General features: G+C 43.6%; 1 protein-coding gene across 2 annotated transcripts in view; it reads right to left on the bottom strand.

The window, feature by feature from the left end:
- Positions 1-2,077: 2,077 nt before the first annotated feature.
- LOC126535970 (protein tumorous imaginal discs, mitochondrial) overlaps positions 2,078-22,754 on the bottom strand; it is a 37,282-nt gene continuing 16,605 nt past the window's right edge. The window contains exons 7-12 of one of the 2 annotated variants that reach the window (XM_050182851.3): positions 17,796-17,860; positions 16,919-17,047; positions 7,619-7,734; positions 5,637-5,734; positions 2,381-2,502; positions 2,180-2,293 (exon numbers count right to left, since the gene is read on the bottom strand). In XM_050182851.3, coding sequence (XP_050038808.1) covers positions 2,411-2,502; positions 5,637-5,734; positions 7,619-7,734; positions 16,919-17,047; positions 17,796-17,860 — 500 coding nt within the window. In that variant the 3' untranslated portion in view covers positions 2,180-2,293; positions 2,381-2,410. Of the gene's footprint in view, positions 2,294-2,380; positions 2,503-5,636; positions 5,735-7,618; positions 7,735-16,918; positions 17,048-17,795; positions 17,861-22,754 lie in introns of both variants that reach the window. The other variant, XM_050182850.3, reaches the window with a different exon arrangement.

Here is a 22,754-nt window from a genome sequence, read left to right as displayed (position 1 = left end):
GCTTGGGTCACTAGGTATGTGCTTCTGGCCATGATGCCATCAGGGGCGTTCCAGCGTCGTCATTCCCACTTCGTGATCAGACTTTCAACATCATTACATGCCATCATTGTCAAGCCTTCTATGCCAACTCTGTCTCTCAAGTTGTCCAATAGCTTGAGCCACCAGGTTTGTGCACGTGGTCGTTGCATTATCGCATTCCAGCTTTGTCATACCGTCATCATGACGCTGTCGTAGTAGTTTCATCAACGTCACTCGAGTTTTGTTACTTGACTCATCGTGCTGCCATTGTCACGCTATTGTTATCATGGAGTCATCCTGCATTCGCTGTCACCTCACTGCCATGATTGTCATAATTCAGTCGTCATCACTCTATATTTGTGATCTGTACTCTAGACTGTCACTATAGAGTGTCTGCATACAGGTTTTATGACACAGTTGACATCACGCTATTATCGTGATGCACTTGTCATCACCCCAGTGTCCCCAAGCCGTTGTCATGTCACTGTTGTTATTGTGTCGTCATAGTTGTTGTAATGTATTTGTTGTCATACCATCATTGTGATGCCGTCACGGTTGTTGCATCGCAGTCATTCTAGCTTCATGATCGAACTCTCATCATGCAGTCGTCATACCATCGTCGTCAAGCCGTCATCATCACAATGTCATTATACCATCGTCATCAATCCAGTAACATCATCCCATTGTTGTCAAACCGCCTTGTCATTCTATCATAATTATGCTGTCACCTTGCAATCGTGATTATGCCACTGTTGTGATGTCACTGTCGTCATGCCATGGTTGTCATTCCAGCTTCGTCATACCATTGCCGTCATCACACTATCGTCGTTATACCATAGCCATCATTTAAAAACGGTCATCTCATGTCATCTTCGTTACACCTTTGATATTCCATCGATGTCATTCCATCATTGTCACTATGTCGATGTGATACAGGCGTCATCATGCCATTATGCTCATGGGAGACCTTGGCAAACAAGTGCTATAGCAAAGTACGAGGATACCAGAGTATGTCATATATAGTCGAAGCAACAGAAGTCTCAGAATGACACTACAGATGTTGAATAAATGGGACTTTCAAAATGTGGTGTCGCTACATTGCTTGAATGCGAATAGCTTTATCATCAATGGTCATGGTGGGATGTTTTCTGCCATAAATTTTTGGCATCAAGGTTGTGGTACGAATAACCAAACTCCAAAACATTCAATAGTATTTGCACTAGGTAACGAGATGTATGACCAAGCACTGCACAATGCCCATGAGATCATTTACTACTACACTAAACTCTCAAGTGACATATGGCTTTAACAGCAAGAAGTATTAAGTACTATTCCAATTCTCATATAGTATTAGATATAGCACACCTCTACCAAGTACTGTAACCGTTACTGGCTTGTCAACTTGCCAGGCTTTGTGCATGCTAGCTATAATCCAGACAGTGCATGCATCTTAGGGTGGCAGGTGATCAGAGCAGTACCAAATAATTGTGAGCACCAGTGCCATGTTAAAGGGACACTAACGTAAAATATTAAGTCAAGCTAAGTTGAAAGATCAGGCTTCTATAATTATGAAATTGTCATTCATTAAAAAAAAACGAAACAGCGCATTTGTAAGTGAAAAAATGAAAATAAAGAAAAATCAGAGTGGTGCCACCTATTTTCGACTAGGGCACCTCTCACTACGTCAGCGCTGGCAGGTTCACAGAGCACCAGAGAAGGTCAGATGGGGATTGTCATTTTGTCTATTTTGTCATGGGCAATTCAAGTTTAGGAGCAGCAGCAAGACCTTCAGTGACAATTTTCTATGCAACAGTTATACACTGGCAAACATAGAACAGTAATAGACTTTAAGATGAATAATATAGTAGTGTTAACTTGGCTCTATTTTACTTTAGCACCCCTTTATAATTGGCCATACACAGTATTCCTAGTTACATGGAAAACAAGGCGACACCACAGCATAAATAAACTCTCTGACTGCTCAAAACAATGTTAACTCAGCCGAACCTACAAACCAAGAGTCAATTAAGACAGACATCTGTATACTGAAGACAAGTGATGACTAACGATACGTTCATTTATTGATGCCGGTTCAACAAAAAAATGAAGCTAATAGGCTGCAATAAAACCTAAATACAATGTCGCACAGGGAACAAACAAATAAGACACTACACTTTGTTATTATTTTGGTCTTCTACCGGTTCTACCACAGCTTCATCCAGTGCAGTTCGAATTTGCCTCACTAAACCACTTGGATCGTCCATTGCAGTTTTGCCTGTGAGGAAAAAGAATGTGAAAATCAATTACACATTTCAATGACATCCAATTTGGGCAGTACTCACAAGCAAGCTGCACAGCATACCTTAATATAAAGCCTAAATGACGCAGAAGCTCATCCGAAAATAGCCTTTTTAATTTTCTCGAGAATACCCATGTCTCCTTCTTGTGCGGTCTCATCTCTGCCAGCATATGTTTTCTTCTCGCCTACAGAAAGAGGAGAAAATAAATTTTGCTTTCTATATAAAACTGACAGAACATATCAAAATAGTACTTAGCAGCGCATGCTGGCAGAAACACAAGAGACATAGTTGCATTAACACTAACACTCTGTGAACTGAGTCTTTTTAAATCAACACACCACAAGGAAACTTTATGGACATGGTCTTTAAGTCTCAGGCATTTCGTGACACTGCCAGACACAGTTGTGATCTACTGACATTATGCACAAGATGCAAGAAGTTCAACGAGCATTCGGTAGAGTAACTAGCGGACTTAAAAGCTGTTGACAATTGAACTGGGATTTAGGGCAGCTGGGTCTCACAAGACAGAGACAAGGGTATAACATTGTGTGATGAAATGTAAAGATAAAAATGCAAACCATTCTAAGCTGTGGAAGTGAGCAGCTTGACTGCAACCTGTTCAGAAGAGTACTGATGGTCAATTGTTGAACAATCATAAACCTGTAATTTTACAGCCACACATAAGAGTTTGTTTAGTGCAATAGTAAAGTGTTCAGATAGTGAGGTCATGTCAAAAGACTATAGATATACACAGTAGACTTCCGTTAATCCGACTCTGGTTAATTCAACCTCGACCGAAGGTCCCAGCTGACGCCCATGTGCTTCTATGTGTCCAAACTTTCATTATTTCAATTCTAAAATAGGCCTTTGCTGGATAACTAGAGCTGGACCAGTCAGTATGCACTCGCCTGACCCCTACGGTGACCCCAATAGCGAGCTTTAGTGGCAGCATCGGTCTCGGCAAAGCTTGGGGACAGTGAATGTGTTGAACACACGTACCGACCTGCTGAAAACGCTTATTTTCTGCGTGCCCCAGGAAGAATATAGAGAAATAACCATAGCTCATAATTTCTATTTACCTAATTCTAACACGCACCCTTTTTCTTTTCAGGAGAATTGGCTCGAAAATTGCTTGTGCTATGCAATCGGGCACGAAACCAAGACCACCTTTGCGCCGTTTGTATGCTTTACCGCATAAGACATGTTTTGCAGCAAAGCTAACTTTAGGAAACTGGCCGCCATGGTGCAACATGCTAGACCCCTGCCTATTTTTCTTGCTAACAAATCGGGTGTTCGTTAAATTTCTACTTTGTTTAGAAGATTTAATGTGATTTCTAAGTTAGTTTTCTACTTTGGACACATAGAAAGTGGGCATGCATTCGATTTGGGAGCGTCAGAATTGGGCAAATGCTGCCAAAGCAGTGTGTTTTGGCGTTTTTTTTTTGCATCTTGTTTAATTCGACCTGCCAGATAATTCAATCAATTTTGTCAGTCGCGTCAGGCTCGAATTAACGGAAGTCAACTGTATAGGCTTAGCATTACCCTAAGCAATAAAAGGCTACTCTGCAACTTACACATTAACAGGTGCTGCACTGGTTTTCAAGATGCTCCACTCTGTGCAAACCACATCTGTCCAAACTTTATCAAACTGAATGTCTAACACAGTGAGTAGCCTCTCATGTGATTTCTTCAACTGAGTCTTGGCTTGTTCTTGACCCCTCAAGTCCTAAAATTCCCGCACTAAAATCATGACAATCATGGCTGACTGTCTAGAGCACCTTTTCAATCTACCATTTATGGTTAGGTTAAATTACATGCATACTGCACAATTGCATAGAGGTACTGACACGTATCTGCTTGCCATGAAGGGAAATTTGTCACCTAAATTTCCTCCTTGCCCTGACAGGTCTTTCAAATACACCCTTTTCTATCGGTCCTTCCCCTCTTGTTCACGTCTTGTATCGCCGCAAGACCTAGCGAGTGATACAATTCGCACCAAAGTACACATGGGTCAAGAGCTTTCTGGTATGGGCAATGCACGATGTGGCACATTAAAAATCTCAAAGGCAGCATCACGGCTAGCCACATCAATTTGTGCAATGCTTCATGATCTGCAGGATTAGCTTTATGGTAGAATACTCATCTACCGTGTGGTGGACTCAGCTTCCACCTAACGCCATGAGCATAGCATGTTCCCACATAGCCAGCTGCTATAAGAAAGTTTTCTGGAGCAACCACCTACATAACTTGTCAGTGAAATTAAGCATATTTTCAGTTTGCCCAGGAGGCCTGTGCTTTTATCTGTTAGTACCTTTCGGTGCTAATAAGAAAATAATTCCAAAAAGTGCAATATTAAAATGCCTTTGAGAAAAGCACAATTTATTTCCCATTATCAAGAAAAAAAATATTGTGCCTAATTTTTAGCCCTTATTTTACCTCTCAATATCTGAAGATGTAAAACCCGAAACCGGAGACCCCTACATATATTATGGAATCACATGTTATGAATACATGTGGAACCAGTGAGTGAAAGACTGGGGTAATCGGAGATCGCAGGGAGAGGCCTTCATCCTGCACTGGACATAAAGACAGGCTGATGATGATGATGATGGCACATGTTATGCCCTTCTAAGAGTGCTTTCAGCAAACACTATGTTTCCTTTCTTTTTTTCTTTTTTCTTTCTTTTCTTTTAGATGCAAAAGCATTATTGCCCCATTGTGTGAAAATCCGCTGTAGTCGGCGTGACTGAATAATGGTACCAAAAATGGCTGACGGGGCAGAGAGTAAAAACATGTAAAAAATGCTCGGACTGACGTCAAATTTCTCAGGGAGGTTCCTGTAAACAAAACAAAGTAAATTACTAATGGCTTTGAAAAGAAAATTCGGTACATTTCACTCTGGGTGGGAATGAAATCCAGGCCTCTGGGATGTGAACGAGCACACTTCCCCCGACGCCACAGTGGCTTCACAGTCTTGGCCAACTAAAGGTATGCCCAGTGCATGCGTCATTGCACACGTCACATCACAGCCATCTGGCTGACTAAACAAGTGGCCTAGTGTGTGCATCATCGGGCACGTGACTTTGCTGCCAATGGGGAGGAGCTGGCACCACGTCATGAGTGCATAAAATAAGTGCATCCATGACGTTCCGAGATCTACAAATGGTATAATGCTTTTGCATTCCCATACGTAAGCAGTCGCAAGTGTCTCTGATGCATTTTTCCTACTACAGTCTCCGATCAATGTCAGATCTGTCATAATGAGTAGTTAGTACCACATCATCAGCGTAGTTCCTCATTATTCAAGTATATCCCTACCTTGCCTTGTGTTGACTATGCCGTCAACAGTGCCAGGCGTGTCCGTTTCCAGTTCAGCATAGGCCTGAATCAGGGCTTTCTGCTTGTCATTTAGCCGCCTAAAAGTTGGCAAAGAGAGACAAAAAGGTCCACAGCAAGTTAATCTGTGCAATCATCAGGTATTAAAAGTTCTCCATAAATATCTGCAGTATGTTCAAGTGCTCTAAACTTTAAGTGAGATGAAGTTTTCAAAGGAGTTTATTCCCATTATTAAAAGTAAGTGAATGCTTAAATTTCTGCAATAGAATTAGTGTTTTCTAAGTAAAGGTCATTATGGTCATGACTTGTACAGTATATCCTGGTCTTCCGTTATCGTGAAGCTTGTCAAATCGCCGTCAATGACAAATTTTTCGGACATGCCAGATATTTCTGATGCCTTCTCGGCACTGCCACATACCCCTTAGAGCCAATGTACAAGAACGTCTGAAATTTCACGTGCAGAAACCCTTTGCTGTCCGATTTTCCTGACTTTATGCCGTGACCGCAGGTCCAAAGGGGCATTAATCGAAGCCAACACCACCAAGTTTTTGATTATCTCGCAGCCTTCAACCAGTGTTCTCGCCCGCCAATTCGCTGGCAGCCATGGCCACCACCGCGGCACACTCAGCCTAGCTGCTTCGATGTTCGCTACCAAGCTTCCTGCTGTTCAGTGCCGCAATTTTTATTGAAACAATTTGCCGCCATCAGGAATGGTGCCGGCGCCGCCTTTGTCATCTCCACCAATGGCTTCAAAGCGCGGAAAGCACGGCAAAAATCAAACGCTGCATGCCGGTTCCCAAAAGAGCTTCGCCGCAATACCGTGGTGTTAAGCGATGAAGCATACGCGACTTATTGCAGTGAAGCACACCAAGAGTGGAAGGGGGCAACTGTATTCCGTAATTATACACGCGTGCACCTGCCGTGTCCTGTCACAGTCTGAGCAGTGATACGCCCAATAAGTGCACTGGCAGGCCTTAAGAGCTATTACAGACACGCCTGTGCCAATTTTAGCCCTAAGGGGCAGTGAGTGGCACGCATTTATTCTTTCGGACTGCCCGATCTTTCAGACATTTTCACGGCCCTTAGGGAGTCTGAAAAATCAGATGCTAACTGTACAACAGGGCCTTATTGACATATTTCTCATGAGACTAACTGAAAAAAAAAAAAAAAAGCTAATGTAAGAACTAAGAAATACAGTCAAACCTCACTATAACAAAGCTGCATCTCACAGAAAAACATCTATGTTTATCCAAAATTCATTATAAACATACATCCGATCTGCAAGAACAAAAGTGGTATCGGGTCAATACAAAAGAAATGCATGTTGAATGCCTCTAACAGGCCAGCAAACGGTCTCTTGTTAATTTTGATAGCCTGTCAGCAGCTTGCCTTGCGGATACGTGGTGCAGGAACAGTAAACTACAAACTGCCTTTGCACTGTTGTTAATATACGCAACTGTGCCCTTTGGTGTGATGACACAGGATCCAGGATCGGCACATCGGCATAAATGTGCATGTATGTCCAGACTACGTCGTTTCAAGTTGCTCTTCTGCGCTTTTGACATTTTTGCTACCAAAATACATCCATCTAGCTGCTGAGTGAGCAAATGTTCCCTTTGCTATAGCAGCAGAATATTCATTAACTCCAGCATGGCCAACCAAATTTTTTAGTTAAACTTCATTATATTAGACAATTAATCATATAAGTGTTCGTTAAGTCGACGTTTGACCATATGAGAGCCAAAAAAACCAGCAGTCTCTATGCATGTTGTGTCAGGATCACGAAAATGCAATAGCAGTCAAGAAAATGCAACTGAGAACATAGCAATGTGGTTCAACTTCATTAAAATAATTTCTGCTAGGCCTACATACTGTACTTCTACATGAACAGGACACTTGTTTCACACAAAGCTGAAGCGTTCAATGTGCACGACTATTATATATGTCTCAAAAATTCAACTAACTGTGGTATCCGTATTTTCAGATGGACATAGTGATCTCCGTATCCGGAGCTGTTCAACCGCTTGACTCCCTTGTTCGCCAACCGAATTTTGGTATGTGACGAGGTTCCCATGGGGATCTGCAAGCAAGCAGTGGACATCATAAACAGATTAATCAATGCCCTGGTAATTAATTGAAGACAATGATGATGGGAAAACAAAGCAACACCTGGATACTACTCAATCATGTTAAAATGCTATTGTAAACTTATGCCCAGCAAGCTTCCTATACAGTAGACTTCTCTTAAAGGGATACCAAAGGCAAATATTAAGTCAACGAGGACTGTTAAAATACCATTCCAGAAACCTTGCAGCACATGTTTCGTGCCAAAGAAAAAGACATAGCTTAAAGGAAAATCACGTCTGAAGGGTCCGCATACGTGTAGATCCATTCAAATTGCCTGCCACCAAGCTGGCAGTTGTGACATTGCATATGCCATCACAGCCCTTTACTGTGGTTGGTGAGCAAAACTGGCACCCGAAAGACAGTGCTACGGTTTATTGCGCAAAATTCAAAAGCACTGCCAGAAACAGAGCCAAGATAGAGCTTGGATTCCCTGCTGAAGCTGCTCTTGATCAAGTGGCGTGGACCATTCAGGCATCATGCAACATCACATGGATATGGCATTCTTTGCTACTTGCAGTTTGAATGAGTTTCGCAAACCAGCAAAACCAGCGCAGCACTGCGGAATGACGAAGCTACTGAGGCATGAAAGTGTGGGTGGCACAGAGTCGCGCAAAAACAAAACCTCTCGATCACATGCGTCATCAAGTGTAACATCAAAAAGTTTTTTTTTTCATTGAATAGATGTAGACAAGTAGCACTTTCTTCTGTCTTATAATGCAATGCAATGATCGTTTTATTATGTGTAGTTGAGTGCTAGTGAGAGAATAGTAATGAGGAGTTTCTACGTCATCAGCCTGAATGTCCCGGGCTAGCGTTAAATCGTGTCCTGCAGTTACCTCAATTTCTCAATTACTAAACCTCTATTCGCAACAGCATTGACGCCTTAGACCTCCATGCGCATCAATTTATCACTTTAGTTTGAGTTAATATTTGCCTTGAGTAGTGTCCCTTAAATTCGACCAGGGTAAATTCGATTTTTCGGTTAATTAGACCTTGAGCTAAGGTCGTCCCCAAGCTGGTGCCCATAGATTTTGATTTTATTGGGACCAATTTCGATCCTGAAATTGGCTTTCGATGGATAATTCAAATTTGGCTGATCATCACGCACGCACTCACCCGACCCCAGTGCTGACTCCAAGTAGTTCGCTGTGAATTATTAGAGTACTTGCTCAAATTATATGGCATGCATTTGTTTTTAATGGGAAATTTAGCCAAAAATTGCCTGGGCAGTGCACTCCGATACGAAACCAAAACTGTGTTCACAACAACTTACTGTCAGAGCAAGCCTAGCCAGTACCTTCACCATTGCCGTCACAAGCTGGCAATAATGGATGGCAACAAAACAAGTTCTTGCATTGCATGACGACGAAACAAAGACGCACTCCGGTTTCAGTTTGATTATGAAAGCACATTCAAATGATAAGTTATTTTACATGCAAGATTAACAGCAACAAGTCCTGTCATGTATTTTTAGTGTTCCAGAGAATTGCGTGCGTTGCAGGATGAAATAGCAAAGTGGTTAGTTTAGGCTTGGGCCACCATCCTGTTTGCAATTGTTGCGGAGTGATTTGATAAATGCATAATATAAAACGCACTATGGACTGTATGGAGGAGATGTTGTGGTTCTTTATATAACGTGATAAAGTGTTGTCTGAGAGTGACGATGATGGGTACTAATTAAATAAATTGCCGTTCTGCAAAAGTATTGTTAGCCGATTTCATCTTTTTTTTATTGCCAGAATCTGCGGCATGCTATGTTTTTTTCGCTAAAAAATAGGGTGCCCATTTGTTTTCCATACTTTGTTTTGGAGCTCTAATGTAATTTTTATGTTAGTTTTTTACTTTGAGTAGAGCGGCAAGTAAGGCTAGTTGTGAAAGTTCATATTGTAATAAGGGGGTTAAAGTGCAGCAACCGCCTTATTACAATATCTACTTCGAACCTATAAAAAGTAGGTTGCACATTCGATTCGAGGACGTGTTCTTGAGTTGCAGCAAATACTGCTAAATGAATCAGTGGTGTGTTTAGGTTTTTTGTTGCCCCTTGTTTAATTTGACCTGTGGGTAACTAGACAAATTTCACCCGTCCTGTCCCGGTTGAATTAATGGAAGTTAACTATATAGCATTCAACTTTTACATATCTGACTGACATGATTGTTACTTAATGACACTGTCATTACATTCTGTTTTCTTGGTAATGCTACTGTATTAGTTCTTGTTTGTATTACTTGTAATGTAGCCCCACTACAATAATGCTTTCAAATTGCAAACAGTCATTTAATTGAATGAATGGATGACTGAAAACATTTCAGCAGCATGACTGTGTGTGTCACAGGGTGGTTCAAAGAAATTTTACTGCTGGAAATAAAGTTTTTGGTAGGCCATGTTCAAGGCTGATCGATTGCTGAATTTATTTGCAGCAACTCACACTTAAAGTTCAAACTCGAGCTAATTCAAACAAGTCCCAAAATCTTGGTTGGCCCCTTTCACTACACTACAGATGAAGCAAAAAGCTACTTTCACACAGAATTTTATTTAAAGTTGAATAGAAAGCCATCAAACTACTGAAACTTGCAAAATAACTCGCAATGACTGCCTGGCAGTTCGACTGAACGGTAAACATTTTCTTTGGAGTACAGTAAAACCTCATTAAACTGCACCCGCTTAAATAGTACTTTTGTTTTAAAAGTAGTAAAATCAAATCCCTAACTCAGCGGCCATTGAACATAATGCGTTTTGTATCTCTCTAAACCATACTAGCATACTGCGTACATATCGGTTAACCCTTTGAGGGTAAAATTATTCTGAAAAAAAACTTTCCCAGGTGTTCAAATTACTTTATAGCGGATCTTGAATGTACAAAATGTATAAAGTCGGGAATAAATAGTAAAAAATAATTAGGAACAGTATTTTGGTGTCGGCATCACTCAGAACTGCAAAATGTTCAATAGTATTTCCGAGCGTGCTACTCCTTGAAACACGGGTCTACGCACAGCGCCTTATTGCAGTCTGCACACCTAAAATGCGTGTCTGTACTCTTGGAGCGAGGAGTTGTGTTGGCGCACACATGACATCTCTGCATGAGGCTGCCTTGGGCAGAGGTCTGAGGCACCCTCTCACGTAAACGCGTTGCCGCGGAGAGCGAGAATACCTCGTGAGCGGTGGTGATAAGCAAGCTAAGAGCAGTGCCAATCAAGATAGAAATCAACTTCCGCGCCCCTGCGAGAGCGTGCCGACAAAGAGAAAAACCACGTTTCGCGCCCCTCCATCGCGATCACGCGGCGGAACAGAAACCGCGAAAGCGCGTTGCCACCGAGAGCGAGAATACCTCGCGAACGACGCTGATAAGCAAGCTAAGAGCAGCGCCAATCAAGATAGAAATCAACTTCCACCGCCCTGCAAGAGTGTGCCGACAAAGAAAAAAATGACGTTTCGCGCGCCTCCGTTGCGATCACGCGGTGAAACCGAAACCGCCAAAGGGGCGTTGCCGCAGTCTGAGCGACGCGCTGAAGCTAGCAATCAGCTCTGTTTATCTCCCCAAGAAGGTAGCACCAATTTCAAACGCGTCTTGTAAATGCTAAGAGGTGGCAGCACCTCCCAGTGAGCACGCATCGTCATTATGGCGCGAAATTTCAAACAGAGGGTCGGAACCGTACCCGTACGGCAAAGACCTTGCGGGACAGAAAACCGCCGACGTACATATACGTCGAAAACCTTCAAAGGGTTAACATGTAGTGTTTCCACTTTTCATCGCGCAATCATGCGGTAGGTCAGCAAGGCAGAACAGCGAGCCTCGGAGTTCAGAATGGCCTCGAAGCGCAAACGCAGAGGGCACTTGGAAGGTTGAAGCCACATCAACATAATTTCGGACCCGTGCCAGAGAGCACTGCAGCCTGTGTTTTGGCGTCATGCAAGCTAGGACTCGCGTCATGCCGAAGTTCGGACAAAAACCGGGTGCTCAGCACAGAAGTGGACATCGTTCGTGCTATCGAACGTGGCAGGAAGTCGTCGCTGGCACGCGAGAGGGATCTACCATTGACAACGGTGTGTGGCATTTGGAATGCGAAGGAGAAGTTGCTCGGCAGTAGTGCTGCAACTCTGAAAAGATGTCGGCTATGATGTTTGACTTTTCGCCATTGTTGCCTCTGTTATTGCCGAAGTGTTGTCTAACGACAGTGATGAGGACAACACAGAAAGGGACAGCACGGGCAATTTAGGCCCGACAGTGGCAGAAGCTGCATGTTACATCAGCCTCATGCGGGTGTTTTCCAAGAAGAGGGAGCTGGCGGAAAAGGAGGCTCGCAGCTTAAGTGGCTTTGAGGCCGCTATCGTCGCTGCTAGGCCGCCGTGGCATCAATTGAAAATAACAGACTTTTGTCGCGCAAAATGAATAAATACTGCATGTGTTTGCCCTTTCACTGAATTCTATCTGAGTTCTGTTTTTGACAGGTAAGTGGGTGATCTCATGCTGTTTCGGTTAAGCAGTACTACCATTTAGTACGTACTTTTTCCGAGCTCCGGTAAATTCGCCTAAATTCAGTAAAGTCACCTGCAACATGCGGCAGCCCTTCCTGAAACGCTGCTTTCTGCAGCTGACGGCAGGCGGCGACACAAATTTATGCTTGCACCATCGCGGCAGCAGCTTGCATCCCCAAAAGCGCAGGCAAATTTGCCTTTTTTCTTAAAGAGCAGGCAATGAACTGTGCCAAGTGTTATATTAAATGTATTCAACGCCAAAATGCAATCGTTCTGCAAAACTTGAGCAAGAACAGTGCAGCGGTGAGTGCAAAATCTTTTTTCGAACATGCTCATTGACATATTCAGGACCCCGTACAAAGTACAAAATACTTCAAACAGTCAGACTACAGTCAATGTCTTACTGTTAAACCTCAGTATAACGAAGTCGATAGAATCAGCAATTTCAATTTAAATTTTTCGTGGCTTTTAATTCAACCATTTGACCATCTGCATCTGCAGATGCAGATGCATCTGCAGGTGACCAGCTGCAATGCATGCTCACTGACCTGGAGAGGCAAAGCCGAAGGGTGGGTCTAAAAATTAATTTGCAGAAAACTAATGTTTAACAGTCTCGGAAGAGAACAGCAGTTTACGATAGGTAGTGAGGCACTGGAAGTGGTAAGGGAATACATCTACTTAGGACAGGTAGTGACTGCGGATCCGTATTATGAGACTGAAATAATCAGAAGAATTAGAATGGGCTGGGGTGCGTTTGGCAGGCATTCTCAGATCATGAACAGCAGGTTGCCATTATCCCTTAAGAGAAAAGTTTATAACAGCTGTGTCTTACCAGTACTCACGTACGGGGCAGAAACCTGGAGGCTTATGAAAAGGGTTCTACTTAAATTGAGGACGACGCAACGAGCTATGGAAAGAAGAATGATCGGTGTAACACTAAGGGATAAGAAAAGAGCTGATTGGGTGAGGGAACAAACGCGAGTTAATGATATCTTAGTTGAAATCAAGAAAAAGAAATGGGCATGGGCAGGACACGTAATGAGGAGGGAAGATAACCGATGGTCATTAAGAGTTACGGAATGGATTCCAAGGGAAGGGAAGCGTAGGAGAGGGCTGCAGAAAGTTAGGTGGGCGGATGAGATTAAGAAGTTTGCAGGGACAACATGGCCACAATTAGTACATGACCGGGGTAGTTGGAGAAGTATGGGAGAGGCCTTTGCCCTGCAGTGGGCGTAACCAGCCTGAATATGATGATGATGATCTGCAGAAGTTTCCATTTATTGTCTTGATATTCATTCGCGGTGGCAGTGAAATTTCGTTATACTGAAATTGTTTAAACAAACTTCATTATACTGAGGTTCTAAATACATGGTGGTCTATGGACAAGAAGTTATAGAAATTAAATACTTTGTTATACCGAGAATTTAGTTATACTGACGTTCCTTATATTGAGGTTTAACTGCATTAGGACTTCCCTAGTACACTAGGCATAAATGCAAACGATCATCATGGCACTGGAAACGATCATCACGGGTGATGACACTGACATTGTTGTTATCACAGAGTCATGACTAAACTCTGACATCGAGGACCAGGAACTTCTGAACAACTCATTGTATACCGTTTATAGGCAAGATAGGACCGGTCGTCGGGGGGGTCTTGGTATTCGTCAAACAATGGCTAGTCTCTTCTCGCTTATCTACTGAAAGTCACCACGAGATCCTTTGTCTCAAGATAGTACTGCCGACAAGCACTACCATACTAATTTCTTGTTACCGTCCCTCTGATTGTGACATTACATTTACAAACAAACTTAATTCCATCATATCCAATCTAATCTACCGTTTTCCTCGTGCTAATCTCGTGCTATGCGGCGGCTTCAACTTTCCGGATATTGACTGGGAAAGCTGCATGGCTTCAACCCGCGCGTCTAAAGATTTCCTAGAAGCAGTTCTTACGTACAATCTTAGCCAAGTAGTTACCAGACCTACTTGCAGTATAATAACATTCTTGATTTAGTACTTACTACCAATAATGAACTAATAAATTCATTACAGTATGTTAAAGGTGTTAGCGATCTCAACATTTTGTTTTTTAACATAGCTATTGAACTTCCTACCCACCAGCCGTCTACTATATACATCCGAGATTACAATAAAGCAAACTTTGCAGAAATTAACAATGAGCTAGAATCATTTTTTGTAGACTTCCATCAATCAGCCCCTTCCAGAACAGTTGAGAAAAACTGGTTACTCTATAAACATAAACTTTTGTCTCCTCTTGATGCCCATGTTCCTCTTGTACATATTTGCGGGGATGCCGGCAGACCCTGGTATTCGAACAACCTTAAAAAACTATCTAGGAAAAAAAAAGTGCATTTTCCGCGAACTCAAACGACGCAACAATCCGCAAAAATGGGGAAGATACTTGACGGTATTGCGGGAATACACAAGTTTGCTGAGACAATCTAAACGCAAATATTTCCACCAGGATCTGTTGAGCATTCTACGTGTCAACCCTAGCAAATTCTGGAACTCATTATCACTTAAACGTACTTCATGTGATAGTATCGCATTAATCAACTCGGACGGGTCTCCTGTTTCAGTGAATCAGTGTCCCGATGTCATGAACTCTTACTTTTGCTCGGTTTTCACTAATGAACCTCCAACTGATATTCCTACGTTGCCATCTACTCACTTTTCGGAAATGCCGGCTGTTAATATAAATACTCAAGGAATCTCCAATTTAATCGATAACCTTAATCTTTCCAGTGCGCCAGGCCCAGACGGCATAACGGCCAAAGCTATAAAGAGCACCAAATATCAATCTAGCTGCTTCTTGAAATTGATTTTCACTCAATCTATTGCCTCTTCTATTATTCCGAATGATTGGAAAATTATCAGTATTGTACCTGTGTACAAATCTGGTAGTCGTTTTAGTCCAAGTAATTACCGCCCTATTTCCCTAACTTGCATACCTTGTAAAATTCTAGAGCATATATTGTACTCCAGCATTGCATCTCATTTAGACAAGCACTCTTTTTTCTTTCCCAATCAACATGGATTTAGACGAGGCCACTCATGTGAAACGCAGCTGTTCGAATTCACCACAGACCTTCACCTACACCTTGACTCCCGTTTCCAAACCGACGTTATCTATCTTGACTTTGCAAAGGCGTTTGATCGTGTCGCCCATCTACATCTTAACGCGAAACTTGCTTGTCTTAATCTTGACCCACTTGTTTTGTCCTGGATTGAATGCTTTCTCACAAACCGCTCACAACACACTGTCATCGATAACCTCAAGTTGACAAGTAGGCCAGTCTTGTCAGGTGTACCACAGGGCTCTGTGCTCGGACCTCTCTTGTTTCTAATTTTTATAAATGACCTCCCTAATAGCATTCTTTCATCAATTCGGTTATTCGCTGATGACTGCGTCTTGTATCGGCGCATATCCTCCCGTAATGACCAACTAGTACTCCAGGAAGACCTAAGCAAAATAGGAAATTGGTGCTCTATTTGGCTCATGTCCCTCAACGTTTCCAAGTGCAAGTACATGTGTGTAACTCGCAAGCGGGACATCATTAACCATCAGTACTTTCTTAATTCCACACCCTTGACTAAAGTTGACTCTTACCGTTATCTAGGCGTTACTATCACTAATCAGCTTACATGGTCTGCACACATAACTCAACTTATAAACGACTGTTCTAAATCACTTGGCCTACTCAAAAGATCGATTTTTCTGTCTCCTGTTCCCGTACGCAAGCTCGCCTATGAAACATTCATTCGGACTAAACTTGAGTATGCCTCAGCAATTTGGAACCCTCACCAGTCCTATCTTACTAACTCGCTCGAAGCAATGCAGAATCGCGCAGCACGTTTTATCGCTTCAAACTATGACTGGCATACAAGTATAAGCGGCATTAGATCATCCCTCAGCATCCCTAACCTAGCACTTCGTAGGAAGATTTCACAACTTTCCCTTTTCCACAAACTCTATTACAATTTTCCACATCTCAGGAACACTCTCTTACTTCCGCCCAACCGCTTTTCTAAGCGACTCTTTAACAACCTAAGTCTACGTCTCGATGGTTCCTCTAGCGCCTTCAGCAACTCTTTCTTACCCAGTGCTATTGAATTGTGGAATGCGCTACCCAACAGCATAGTAAATGAAAGTAATCCAGATAAATTTAGACACCTCTTGTCATGTTTTCTAAACCCTTAACCTACCAGTACTATGCTGTTACTCTAACGTCTAAGTTCTTCTTTTTTTACTTTTTTGTTATATTGCCGGTTGTGTTGCCATTTCTACTTCCGGTTCGTACCTTGCTTTATTTTTGTTTTCTTAATTTTTCTTGCCCGTCGTCTACTAGCATGTATACTAAGTTTTGTTTACCATTATACTAATGAGTTAACCATTGTATAATAATGACCATAGTGTTTCTTGATGCTTTTGCATTCCCCCTTATGTAATACCCTGAAAAGGGTCCTTAAGGGTCAATAAATGATGATGATGATGATGATGATGATGATGATGATGATGATGATGATGATAAATGATGACTTTATTATTCTTGTCAGTATTTTCTTCCAAGTTATGCGCACTCTCGAAAACTGGTTGTGATTCGCAGTAACCCTAAGTCCCAAAACCCGCCACAAACCTTCAGCATTATGTCATCGTAGAGACCTTGCACACGCACAGTGCCACCAAGGACAGCTTGCGAGAGCGTCATGGCAGCATCCGTGTGGATGTCGGCCCCGTCACGGCGGAAGTAGTCACTTCGTGCAACCTGCCAAGAGGACAATGTACGAGTCAAGGAAAGGCACAAAAATTGGAAATTTCAGATTTAAAAACCCAATCTACAGCTGAAGCACAGTTTTGCAACACATCTCCAACCCATCGACCTTACAAACAAATTTTGCATTCCCTAACCATGTGTTATTCAGTTTAATTTATTGAAAGCATGAGAAGCAGTAACAAAGTGTGAGAAGCAGTAAAGAGGATAGTTTCTTGCGGACAGCAGTTTGAAAGAACACAAAAAACTGCAAGAAAGCCTAAAACCGCGAATAAAACACAATTCCCAAACACGGTTCAGCAACACTAACAGCTTGTGTGACCTGGCAACACGCAATCCAATCAACCGTAGTTATGGAAGTCCAGAAGTCACAGAGACTAGAGTGCAACAGAAAATTTCCACAATGTTAACATAACAAAGATGCATAACAAAGTGCATGATTCTTTTTAACATTTATGCCATAAAAAGAATCCTGCACTGAAAACTAAGCTAGGTCTGCTGTTCCTTATCTTTTGATCATTACTATTGTGAAAAGGAACAATCGTCCATACTGTAAGAAAACTACCCTTTTCCTTACATTTCAATGAAAATAATAAAGACATTTTGCATAGGGGCTTGTGTAACCCTGCTACTAAGGAATATAATTTACGGGAAAGGAAAAAGCACTTTTCAGAAAGGCTTATCACTTGCTGATGCACCCCAAGCGGAAAAACGCTGTCCCGGATAGAACAAACAAGCTAACCTTGAACGTGACAAAGAGCTCTTTCTTGCCCACTTGCATGCGCACTGTCTGCCCATCTTCAACACCTGAAAGAAGAGACACAATGAATGCAAGCTGTGGCATGATAAAACACCTTGTAGCAAAACCATGAAGAAACAAACGCCTTCAACATAGAGTCAGTCACAAAAAAGTTTATGAGAGATAGGATTTGCGAAAAAACTTATTCTCGCGAAGCCTAGCTACATAGCTTCAGATTTGAGGTTTCGAACTGTAGTGCATTTTGCGGCCAACATGGTGATCCATTAAATTGGAAGTGACATGCCTTACAGAGCCGAAATTCACTTTTGTTGTGTAATTCGTATCCCCTAACTTTTATGGCTGACTGTAAATGCTCCTCTGAAGATTCATCACAATGGTGTAAAATAACTGTGCATAACTCGAATTCATTAAAGGGACCCTGAAACGATTTTGACGATTTTCTACAAACGTACTGAGTCGTTAGAGTAGGTCCTTCTGATCATTAATTGACACATCTAAGTGCTCCGCGTAAAGCGTGTAATTTATTATAAGGTTTTAAAAATGCACATCGCTGCCGATCGGAGCACGCTGCTCGGCGGAATTTTAAGCCGCCCCTACCCATATGACGAAAATCACCCATATGACGTCAGTATGGCGAGCTATCCGATTGGCTGACCAGGGCGCGTGATCAATAATTTTTCCAACTTTATGGTAAACAAATGATCTTCGTAATAGTTGGAATGTTAGTTCATTTGTTTTTATTAAGAGAAAGTAACATAAATAGAATACACAAGAATGATTTTTCAATACAATTAAGCACTTCCGGCACACAGCAAGTGTCGTCTGCTTGTGTTACAGCGTACTCCATTTTGACGAGAGCTCCGCGGTCAGAGTGGTCGCAGTCTTTTCGCGAGCACTATGATTCGACTTTGTTGCTTTGTGGACTGCAAACGTAGCGACTGGCAATATGTCAAGCTGCGACATCGTGTCCCTCTGCAAGGCAGCATACGAGCGAGCTGGCTGCTGCGCATCGGACTGCCACTATCCGATCGGCGCCAGGGTTTGCGTGTTTGTGGCCGTCACTTTACACCGGAAGATTACTAACGCAATAGCGTTTCGCGAGTCCGGTGCTAGGGCAAATGCAAGCGCAAGGGGACAGGGTCTGGCCGCTTGACTGTGCCGTAACGGGATGAGCCATGGGATGAGCAGAATCGCAAATGCGAATGATCTGCACGGTGCAGCCACCTGGTGGCACAGAGCTCAACCATACACAGTAGCAGTAACGAAGTGTATTCTTCTTTGGCTGCTGGTGTGTATTTTTCGCAGGAGTGTAATCATCAACACTTTGTTTTTGTAAATGTTTAAAATGTTTTACACTTGGTTAGAGCAATATTAGCGCTTTGTTTGGCTGGTTAAGCACTGCGCCAAGTGGCTGGACCGTGCAGACCGATCAGGCCGCACGTACGTCTACGCTAAAGTTCCTTCATCAGCTTGAGTTGATGCCTCCAGTCATTTGCCGAAATGACCAGCTTGCCTGTGGTTACCGGAGTACCAGACACGTTAGGCGCTACGACAGAATGCTCGCAACGCACGCTGCTTCGATAGCTCTCGCTTGGGGTCGACGGCCAAGCGGCTAGCGGAGAGATTTCACGCGGGCGGGGGCGGGCTCCAAAACAACCGGAAGTGGACGATGTGACGTCGCATCGTGACGCGAAAGCAGTGAAGGCGGAACTTAGCCCCGATCGCTCGGCGAACGAGTTGAGGAGGAAAAGCATGACTAGGGAGGAGGGTAACTTCTAATCGCTTGTAGCTCCATTAATACGTAACGCTTCACTTAAATTGTGGTGTGAATGTTCTACTTAAGCTGTACCCTACGCGTCTACAAAATTTGTCCGAACCGTTTCAGGGGCCCTTTAACATAATTCTGATCCTTAACCCTTTCGCTGTCACGGACGTACCGGTACGTCATCGCGCTTCCCCCCCACGGTGTCACTGACGTACCGGTACGTTCTCTATCGTGCGTTCAAAATTTCGCGCCTGAGCGCAAAGCTGGCGCTCCTGAATTGGCCAAGCCATCTGTTGACTCTTTCTACGAGTTCGTATATTCTCCCCGACCTGCGTTAACCCATGTATTGAAGAGTACGGTGCGACTGCCACTCCCCACTTTCTCTTTGCTGAGTGGCGCGGTGGCTCCGCGTTCGCTGGATCCTTGCATCGCGCGCGTGTGGTTATGGGTTCAAGGGTTGTTCTGCCATCTCCGCTGGTTTGAAGGTTTTTATTTTTCTTCTGTTGGTGTGTCTGCTACGCCGCGTCAAGTTCAGGCGCACGTGCCGTTGCCTCTCCGAAAAGGGTGACTCGATTGCTGCTTTCGCTGTCTCGCCGAACCCTCGCTTCCGGCTTGCAGCAGTAAACGTAAAGCCCTTCGAACTTTGTTTAGCCTTTTTCCATCTCCCTCTGTCTTCTTGATCACGCAACATACCATTTCTCTCCGTTGTGCGGGCGACTGAAAGCACATCCTCCCAGCGCGCGGTTACTTTCGGATGGCTGAGCGCGCGGGACCTTCGTCTGCTCATTGGTGCGGTGGCTCAATTCCGATTTAGAATACGAGCCAAGCTCGGATTCGGACTCGGACAGAGTCGCATGCGAGGAAGAGGGTTCCGCATCGTCAGATTCGGATGTTGAACGGATCTTATAGTCAGGTTGATGATGATGATGATGTTTACTAACAGCAGCTGCAGAACACTGAAATGTGCATATAGCATTGACTACATTATTTGTATACTAATCATAATCAAAAATAAATTGCTATGTTCATTCCCTGTTATGCTCGTTCCCTGAAACCAAGCCGACACTGGAAGTGCGTCACGGCCAGAAAGGTCCGACAGCGAAAGGGTTAACTAAAACCAAGAGCCCACAGTCTCAAGGCAACTAATATCTCACTTCACAAATCATCATATCAACCATTCCTTGGTACTACAGTTAAATCTTGACATAACGAACTTAATATAACGAAATTCTCTATATAACAAAGTATTTAACTTTTCATAACCTCTTCTCATAGAACACCAGGTATTTAGAACCTCAATATAACGTAGTGCGTTTGTATGCGATTTCAATATACCTAAATTTCGCTTCCGCCGTAAAGGAATGCCGAGACAATAAATGGAAACTTTCGCGGATGCAGATGGTCAAATGATTGAATTACAGGCGACTGCTTGCAAACGCGCCTCTTAAATCACGTGCAACGCGACAAGTGCGACCGCCAAAGTGGAGCCACATCATGTTTCGTATAAAGTCGAAGTGCGATAAGACCCTATCGCGCCTCGCGCACTTAGTGCTATAGGTGCGAGTGAAAGTGTGCAAGGCTGAGACAAGAAATATGGCGGCTTCAGGAGTGCCGCCTTCCTGTGCGAATGAAGGCAAGGAGGGGGAGAGGAGCGAACTCGTGGTATACGATCAAGCGCACGTGAGGGGTGGGAAGGGAAGGACGGGGGGGTAAGCTGGCGTGAGTCGCGATTTCTGGCACACGTCTTGGCCTTGGCACGTCGAGATTTCTGGCACACGTCTTGGCACGTACCCAAGGGGGGCCCCGGGCCCCCTCTTGGGTACGTGCCTGTAGGGAAGCAAATCTGCAGCAAATTCCACTTCATTCTATGCCACTTTTATCATCCACTATTCACTGTCCATTGCAATCTAATTGATATTGTTGGTGGAGCGCCACTCTGACCCCTGACAAAGCATAAGCATGAAAAGGTACACATGACCTCCGCAACATGCATGCTCACATGTGCACGGAGTGTCGTCAACTTGCTTATTTCCCGCATGCTACGCAATTCCACATGCTCTGCAAGCTATTGCAGCTGCGCTGAATGTTTGGCATGTCTTTTGCATTTTCTTAAGTAACAGAGCCAGCTGAGAACAGTGGATGAAAGACTGGCATATAATTGAGCGAAAGGCATGGCTACAAAAATGCAGGCCTGGGGCGGTATTCCCGTTCGATTACTTTTATTTTGGATACGAGCACTTTCACATTTGACAGAGCTAGGCTTTGGACATGTAGGGCCTATGTGCAACAGCATTTGCTTGGTTCCCTGCAAGGATCGCTTTTGCCCGTAGACACCCGACGTGTCGGGTGCAGAGTCGCACAATATCTCATAAAAGTGATCAAACAATAATACCACTCCTGGTATATTGAGCCTTCGTGAGAAATTTAGCGGCTATCGGCACCTATTTTGAAAGGCTCTATGACCGACATCCTTCTGCAAAGCATCCGGGCGCTCCACGTAGTGAAGCGGAAGGTCCTTCATAAAAACAAGCCTACGAGAGACTGAATCATCTACAGGACCTCCCGCAGGGACAATGTTGAGGCAGCCTGCCCTCCCGCGTCAGTGCTGCCGTCATGGCCGTCACTGTCGCTATCTGATGCAAGCACGTTCGTGACAACCGCCTCATCAGTTAGCACTTCGTTTCCAAATCTATAGCAGTGCGCTTTCTTTTCACCAGCAATGTCATACACTGCTGATGATCAGCGGGTGGATCAGCCATCTTCCGTTTCAGCAGCAAGTCAAACAAGGCTCAGAAACAGTGTGGCCAGGAATGACTTCGATGCAACTAACACAGACAAGCACAAGCGACTTAATCCATTAGCAGAATTGCACAGAATGGAGGCCACAGAGTAAAGAACCAACTGTGAGGGCTAAGCAAGCAATCTGTGAGCAGCACAGGCAGCATTGTCAGCGCAGTTAGCATGGTCCATTCATGTTTCGGAAGGTGGCGCGGCGCAGAGCTATGGGTGCAGCCCATTCGTGTTCGGAGGAGTAGAAAGGTGACTGGAGACGTTCATGGAGAGAAGCACGCGGCAGCAGTTGGGGTAGCAATCGATCGTGCCATGGCTCGCATTTTACTTTTTCTTTTTCAACGATTTTACATTCAATTACCTTTTAGCACGGATACCCAGCAGCC

This window comes from Dermacentor andersoni, chromosome 4, assembly GCF_023375885.2.
Source record: "Dermacentor andersoni chromosome 4, qqDerAnde1_hic_scaffold, whole genome shotgun sequence".
Lineage (NCBI taxonomy): Eukaryota > Metazoa > Arthropoda > Arachnida > Ixodida > Ixodidae > Dermacentor > Dermacentor andersoni.
The sequence above is the reverse complement of the archived record's forward strand: the minus strand, read 5'-3'. Positions and strand labels throughout refer to the sequence as shown.